This window comes from Rhinolophus hipposideros (assembly GCF_964194185.1).
Source record: "Rhinolophus hipposideros genome assembly, chromosome: 10".
Taxonomy (NCBI): domain Eukaryota; kingdom Metazoa; phylum Chordata; class Mammalia; order Chiroptera; family Rhinolophidae; genus Rhinolophus; species Rhinolophus hipposideros.
In genome coordinates, this window is record NC_138056.1 from 21,477,028 (window position 1) to 21,485,348 (window position 8,321).

The 8,321-nt window shown below is 49.8% G+C and overlaps 1 protein-coding gene across 2 annotated transcripts in view; it reads right to left on the bottom strand.

Annotated features, from left to right (window-relative positions):
- The window catches only part of LDLRAD3 (low density lipoprotein receptor class A domain containing 3), a 222,268-nt gene extending 215,299 nt beyond the window's left edge, over positions 1 to 6,969 (bottom strand). The window contains exon 1 of one of the 2 annotated variants that reach the window (XM_081062969.1): positions 6,857 to 6,969. In XM_081062969.1, coding sequence (XP_080919095.1) covers positions 6,857 to 6,902 — 46 coding nt within the window. In that variant the 5' untranslated portion in view covers positions 6,903 to 6,969. The remainder of the gene's footprint in view (positions 1 to 6,856) is intronic. The other variant, XM_081062970.1, reaches the window with a different exon arrangement.
- Positions 6,970 to 8,321: the final 1,352 nt, after the last annotated feature.

Below are 8,321 nucleotides of genomic sequence, written 5' to 3' on the forward strand. Positions count from 1 at the left end.
CACTAAAATTTGGCATTGAAATGAAAAATTATTGTGTACACAAGAAGGCAAGGAAAAAGCATAAATCTGGTAAATGGTGAAGCAAATATCTGTCACTGGAAGAATGAATGCAATTCTGTATTTTCCTGCAAAGCAAGAGCCAAGCACTTCAAAGGACTAGAGGGAGGAAGACACTCACAGAGAGCTGAAACTACATGGCATTTTGCTTCTGAAACAGAGGTGAGAAGCTGCCATTCATGAACTGAGCAACGCCACATGAAGGACTGTGAGATATGCCAAAAGCTTCGGAATCGCCCAACTGTCTACACCAAAAGGGGAGGCACATATGACCAATTCATGAGGCTCAGAGCAGAATTGATGAAATGCTGTATTTAACTACAAAACTCAAGTCAAGAAAGTACACATATAAACAGGTCTGAGCTCATTAAACTGTGTGTGCGTGCATGTGTATGTGTATAATCTGTATTAGGGCTACACTGATATATACTAGACAGTTAACAGTAATTTAGAAAAGGGAAGAGAAATAGAGGCAATGACAGATAAACATTAAAATCTTCCCTTTAATGGAAGGTGAAGGAAGGTTTTAATGTTTATCTGTCATTACTTCTATTTTGTTTGAAATTGTTATAATGAGCATGTATTCAATGTATTACTTTTGTAGTGTTTTTACTTCAAGATTACAACCAAATAATACATGTACAGTGTTGGCACCCTGCCAGACAGAGCAAACCGTCAATGAGTGGTAGCCATTTCTGCACTCCTAGACACTACAAAAAAACATAAGAAATATGACATATACATTTAACATATGATCCCCGCGCTCAAGGAGTTTACAATCTAGTAGGATTCAGGACTAAAAGAGGAAAGATAGATAGACACAGACTGTAAGATAAAGAAGGGCGTTCCACACAAGCCACAGGAGAAACGTCTTGTTCAAATCTCAGAAGCCTACAAGGCGTAGCTACAAGAGTCTTAGAGCACCAATATACATACCCCCACATTCTACCTGGAAAGCTGAAGAAGTAAGCTAGGACGTATGTCATCACCTCTGAAACCTGTTCAAGAATGACCCATCCATCAAATATCCCCAAAGACGGGGTATCCATGTTTGCCCAAGCCTGTGATTCCATCAAGGTCATTGAGTCTCACATTTAGGAATGCCTCCGAGACAGCACTTGCAGGGGGTGAGGGGGCTGCCTCCACCCTGCCCAGATAATGAAAGAAGGTAAACAACCCCATCTCCATCAAGGGATCATGTGGTCATTCAAGAGCAAAGGACCAGTTTTACGCAGCTTTGCACCCTTAGCACACAGCCCAGTGCCTGGGTGCGGCAGACCTGGAACCAGAGCCATGTCATGCACAGCAGAATAAAGCTCTGAGAAGAACGTGTAGGTACCCAAAGACAAAACGGAAAGTCACATTCGCATACTTGGGAAGCCAGAGCTCCTCACTGAAGATGGTTCTGTGAAAACGGTGCAATCTGAGGCACATATGCCGGGTGATCTAAGAAATCGGGCACTTCTCCCACACAAGCCCACCATCCCTCTTCTTGGTGCCACCTTTCTTCCTGCAAATTCACGCACAAAAGAAGACAGCAGCAGACAATGTACACTGTTAGTCTGCGGAGAGAAGTGAAAAAACTCAAGGAAGGCTGGGCACCGAACAAAAGACAACAGCTGAAAGGCAAAATAGCTTAGAGAATCCAAGTTTATAAAGCAACACAGAGCATAACTCTTAGAAGACCAGAGGAAAAAAGTTTAACATGAAAATTTCTCAGACACCAACTTACCTTTGGTAGAGAGATGGTATTCCCCACCACCTGCAGAACTGACTCAAGTTGTAAAGCCCTTTGATGGGAAGGAAAACCGGAATTCTGGGGAGGGAAAGGGGAGCTGAAAGGAACAATAACTGCTCTGTAGAGTGGAGGAAGGGGGCCTTCCAGGGTTAAGATTTCAACACAGGACTCCTAAGACAAATGTTCAGGCAGCTTCTCCCTTACCTCCCGGGGCCAATGAACTTCCCAAGTTTAACATTCAGGGAACCAGGTGGCTTTTGGTGTCAGCTACCACCTCCCTCTTACCTGCTTCCTCAGCAAGCCTCTCCCTTTAACAGAACTCAAATAAATCTACAGTCTAAAACGCCAGAAGTTCTCACTATGACACAAGGGGAAGCAAGAGGGAAAGGGTCAGTGCTGAGGACATTTCTAGCTAAGAATGTATCTTCACATTGAACTTGTGGGACTGCAGAAACCTGATGACTGAAAGGCCGCTTGGGAGGAGGATGTGATTCTGAGTCACTGCATCTGGAAGGCATTTTTAGGATGAACAGTAGTGATGTGCTAGGTGCATGGAGAGGGGGCTGCTCACGCTGGAGCAAGGGTTCTAAACTGGGTTCCTTAACAGGGGGTGACTTTTCCCTCAAGGGGCATTTGCTAACATCTCGAGACATTTATGGTTGTCACAATTGGGGGATGGGCGGGGTGGGGGCGGAATGGGGAGGCTGGTACTGGCATCTAGAACCAGCGAAGCTGCTAAATATTCTACAATGGCAGAACAGCATCCCCCCCCCCACACACACACACCCCAAACAAAGTACTATCCAGATGAAAATGTCAGTATCACTGAGGTTGAGAAAAACCCTACACTAGACTAACCCATCCTGGCAACCATTTCCAGAAATCCTAACCATCCTGCCTGAAATAAACATTTGCCACCCCTCTGACTGAGCAGTTACACTGCCACTGAAGTCCACTTCTTCTGGGAAGCAATATTAACCATCAGGCAAGGGACGTGACAAGCAAATGCTGCATCTTCAAAGTACCTGGCTGCTCTCCCAGCAAACATTTTTAAGGCCACTCCTCAGCATCCAAGACAGTAAAACATTTTACAACAATTACACTGAAAAAAAGGCAGAGAGAGAGAGAGAGAGAGAGAGAGAGAGAGAGGAATACCCATCTCAAAAATCTCCTGGGTTGTCAGGTAGAGAGGCACTGGCCAAAAAAAAAGCTGTACTATCAGGACGGCCCAAGTATTTCCAAGATATTCCAAAGAGAGAAAGAAAGAGGGAAAGAGAATGCAAGAAAACCCCACAACCAAAACCAAATTTATCCCTGGTGCTATCTCATAGCTAAAAACAGTTCCATCACTCTAGGTCACATCCATGGCATATACTATCTTTTATTTTTTAATTGAAAAATATGATAAACCTATAAGGGGGAAATATAAACATGAAATATAAAAGTGAATGAAAACAAACCCCCACATAACTACAACTCGGGTCAAGAAACCCAATGGTGGTGGCCTGTGGCCTCTTCCCTCCAAGTGTCCCCACCATGCACACAGCAAGAGGCCCAGTGCTCTTTTGAAAAGCTCCGTCTTTTCCTAGAGGATTGAGATTTATTTTATGTATTTACTGCTGAGTAAGTTCAGAGCTGTGACCACAAAGTGAACAGATTGGGGTGGGGTGGGGGGTTATAGAAACAATCCCATTGACCATTAATTCACAAAAAGCATGTGGGAGGAAAGGCAGGGGAGCCTGTGCAGGATGCCGGGAAGCAGCGGGAAAAGCCCAGGTTGGGAGCCAAGAGAAACTTGAGTTAGAATCCGGACTTCAGTCCTTAGTCTGGCACCCCGTGTGTGTGCATGCTCTCTCACGGACCATAAAATGACTTCCTGCCACACGGTATCATTGGCCAAATTCAGCAAGATCATGTGTTTCAAGTGGCGGCCAAAGTATCTCACACAAAGATGTTCCACAAATACTGGGTTCCCTCTCCTCCACGCCCCAATGCAAACAGGCAAGGTTATAAAGGCCACATCTTTACTAGATTATTTGATTATTAACTTTCCTAATCCCCAAAATTCTCTAAACTGCTTTACAAAGGTGATGATACAAGCCCACTTTCAAGTTACCCTGGTGGCTTTGGCAAAAAGGTGTCTGAACCAGTCTTGGAGGCCCAGAACGTCCCCTCCTGCTCTCACTACTCACATCCCTGACCCTCCCCTGCTAATCCCAAGGTAAATGGCCAAACTGGGATGTTCAGGAAAAGAAGACCTCATATCCCAGTAGGGAACCATCTTTGAAGCTCTTTGAAGATGAAAAGTAACAAGGTGTGTTTATTTGTACTGCAGGGCACACAGTCTCATCCACCTGGGCTGGGCTGCACGCAGCTACTCAGCTAGTGAACTATAATAATAAAATCCACCCGCTGACACCATTATGCAGATCTTTCCAGGAGAAAAGGTCAATACCCACACTCCTGGGAGTACACACGGAGAGTATTGAGCCTTTTCACAGACAGAGAGAGAAAGTCAGGGAGTCTAAGCACAGCTCAGCTGGCGGAAGTGAGAAGACTGACCACCCGCCGGGCACGACCACCACTGGGATTTGCCTCACCATCCGAGCACTTAAATTAAACCCACCAAGTCCACCACGTGAAGGAAAACTGGACATCAGATGGGCTGAGTTTTTCTCACAGGATACATTAAAAAATAATAACGGCCAAAAATCAATGCTTCACTTTCCTAACACAAACAATAAAAACAAAAGAAGAAAAAAAACATGAAGGTGTCTGAGAAGGTTCCTGAATAACAAAGGCCTCCAAATTGCTCTAGGAATGTCAGTGGCCTTCAAGGATCCAGAACTCAGACTAGGGCTCAACTTTGACGCCAAGCTTCTTCACGAACTATCAAAGGGAGACTGAAATCTGAAGTACTGGTTTATACAACTCTTTTGTTTCAACTTCCCAGGAGAGGATCAAGGGGTAAGATATGGGATAGAAGGTAGGGTGTCCGGTCCTGCTATGAGCCCCAAACTGAATAACTCAGGCATCTCTATGGGCTGGGAGTTCCGGGCACCAGGCCGGCATCAGGAAAAATGACCAGTTCTGTTTCTGGTAACACTTCAGGTCAAAGTAGAGCCCATGCTAAAAAGAAATGCTTAATGCAGCATGAAACATGCACAGAACCCAATCTGCCTAAAGGTTTCTAAACCAGCAACTGTAAAGGAGATTCAAAGCCACACAGGCTCAACCACCACAGATGCTGGAAAATCGCCACCTGGGACAGTTAGGCAGTTCTGTGACCCCTCATACCTCCCTCCCCACTATAACTATTTTATTTATTTGAGCCTTATTTTATATGTACACGCATGTTAAGTAACCAGCACTGACCAGAGAAGGACAAAATTAACTTTATAGCTATTTTTACAGAGAGGGGGACTCAACAAAGCAACCAGGGCCAACTGGAAGGTGCAAAAAATAGTTTCCACTGAGCCACAAGCAGCTCCCTGAGGACACACACATGCGCCAGCTTCCAGACTGTCCTACTTGGGTGTTATCGTGGGACACTCCATGCAAATCGAGAGCGTGAATCTAGGCAGGTCTTCTGTCTGAGATACCTTGGAGATCTGCCCGTTCCGCTTCCAAAGAATCATTTACACCAACAGGTGGCTGCCAATGCCCCCTTGGAACTCTCTCCTTGGGGTGGCCCAATAGTTCAGGAGAAACAGAGCACTCTGACCCAGACCCGATTAAAAATCCGCAGCAGCCACCAGCATTCCACTCTCACTGGAAGCCACAGCAAATCCACACACATCAAGACTGAGTCTCTGAGGAGTGGGGATGATGTCATAGGTGGGGGGGTGGGCATCCCAGTGGATTCTGAGGATGGCTAGGACCAGGAACTTCAAGGAAGGAGGGAGATTTCTCTTTCAAAAAGCACACTTGGTGGGGGGGTACGGGGGAGGGGGGGTCCAGAGGGAGGGGCGGAGCTGAGAATGAAGTGAGCCTCAACTTCCCCAACAATCATACCACCAAAGACACGTCCACAGCAAACAGCTAGGAGCATTTTGGAAAATCAGGCATACGTTAGATATGTCGATGGCACAAACGTCAGGCAAGCAAGCTTCTGCTGACTGAAGTTCACTGGGCCCTGTCACCCACTTTCTAGGCATTAGCTGCCCAGAAATAAACATCAGGGGGTCAAGGGCGGTGGAGGGGGGGGCAGCTGACAGCTGTGGCGGGCGGGCAGGGACAGAGGAGGACGGGTTCTCGGGCTGTAATTCTGAGCGTGCCCACATCAGCAGAAAAGTTCCTGGGAACAGCACGCTGTCTGGGAGGGAAAGAAGGCTGGCTGCTCGTCAGGACTTCAGGATGCACTCGCTGCGGTGATGCCAGCTTCAAAGGGCCGCCAGAGGAAGCCCAGGTCCTCCCCCAGGGCAGCTCGCCAGTCCGGGCGCCCCCTGAGGGGCGAGTGGGGGTGATCAGAGGACACACAAATGTACTGCTCTCAGGACCCGTGGGAAAGGTGCGTAATGCCCCTGTCCCACCCTCCTTCATCTCTCTGCGCCCAAACCACAATCCAGGGAGGAGTGGCAGGAAGCGGCGATACGACCCGTCCCAGGTGAGGAAAGCGAGGCCCGAGGGTGCACCCCGGAGACCCCGGCAGAGGCCCCGGGGAGGCCGGCGCGGCACCGAGCCCCCGGCGTCTGGGAAGCGCTGTCGCCTGTCCCCCTGCCCTCCTCCTGCCCGCCACGCACAGCACACACACACACACACACACTCACTCGAGCGCCGCCCAATCGGGGCAGCCGCCGGGCTCCCCAGAGCCAGGCTGCACACAAAGCCCCGCCCGCGCACACACAGCTCGGCAGAAGCCGGCGCGCACGCCCACACAATAGGACGGCGCGCACCCCACCGCGGCCCCTCGCGGGGTCCCGGCCAGCCCGGCGCCGGGGTCCGCCCTCCGTGCACACCCGCACCGGAGACGCAGCCCGACCGTGGGCAGGGGACGCGGTCGCAGCCCGGCCGCGGTGCCCCGCGTCCCGCACTAAGTTCGCTGGACGCCCCCCAACTCACCCGCACCGCTGCTCAGCAGCAGGCACAGCGGCCCCAGCAGCCACATGGCGCGGCCGCCGCTCCCGCTGCCCGGCGCCGTCGCAGCCCCCGCGGCCTCGGCGCTGACCCCGCCCCTCGCCGCGCTGGCCCCGCCCACCCGCTGTCCCTCCGCCCTCCGCCCCGCCCGCCCCTGCCAGGCCCCGCCCGGCCGCGCTCCGTGAGGTTTTGCAAGCGTCCAGGCGGAGCGCCGCGGCCCGCGCCCTGCCCCGGTGTCCCGGCTTGGAGAAGCCGTCGAGGGGACTGCGGAGGGTCCGGCCCTTTCGGCCTCTCGCCGCCTCGCCTCTCCGGCTGCGAAGATCTCCCAACAACCCGAGCTCTGTTCTCAGCCTTCTCTGGCCCCCTTTCCTCCTCCCTTTGCTCCTCCATCGTCCAAGGATGTGGTGTTCACTCACTCCCGAGACGCAAACTTGAGTTCCTTAGTCAACAACAAATTTACTCCAGAGGGGGAAAGGAAAAGTTGGAAAAAAGGGCCAACTATTATGAGAAAATACGTGTTTTATGTTTAGTAGCAAGAGTGGAATACGACCGGTGCTTCTCAAACTTGAATACGCATCCGAAACACTGGGGGCTCGTTCAAATGCTCCCTGACTCAGTAGGTGTGGGTAGGGCCTGAGATTCTGCTTCTCTAACAAATTTCTAGGCGATCCGGAGGCTGAGGGTGAGTGAACAACACGAGCAGTAGGGAGGCTCACGCCTTCCAGGTACACAGCGTTGGCCGGGTGACTTATTTCACCTGGACCTTGTCTACCTTTGCGGAAAAGAACGACCAGTGGAACGTTTGGGCCTCAATTTGCAGAAAAGGAAAGTAGCAGATGCTCCAATGCAAAGAGAACAGCTGCTCCAATGCATTGGGGATTCTAAAACTGCTCTGGTGAAAATTCCCCAAGGATTTAGATGGTGGAAGAATGCAATGACAATTTTCCTCTCCACGCTCCCCTCCCACCTCCCCCTGGCCAAAAAAAAAAAAAAAAATGATGCAAAAAAGAATTGTCAAAAACTGGAAATAACTCAAATGTCCATTAACTGGTGAATGGATAAACACATTGTGCTATAATTATTTAATATGAATGAATCTCAAGCATGCTAAGAGAAATTCTCTTTATCAGACATGGGGCGGAGGAGGGAAGCAAAACTATAGGGACCAAAATCTGATCAGTAGTTACCAGAATCTGGGCCTGGGGGAGAGGGGTGGGAGCAAAGGAGCACAAGGGAAATTTGGGGGTCAGTGGAACTGCTCTGCATCTTGATTATGGCAATGGCTACACTTTAGACATCTGTCAAAATGTATAGAACTGCATCCGTAAAATGGGTGACTTTTACTGTATGTAAATTGTACCTGTTTGCAGGTGTTAGGAAGGTGTGGTTGCCTGGACTATATGTGACGGACGCTGCAGAGGGGATACACTGGAGAAAACCTCAAGGGTGC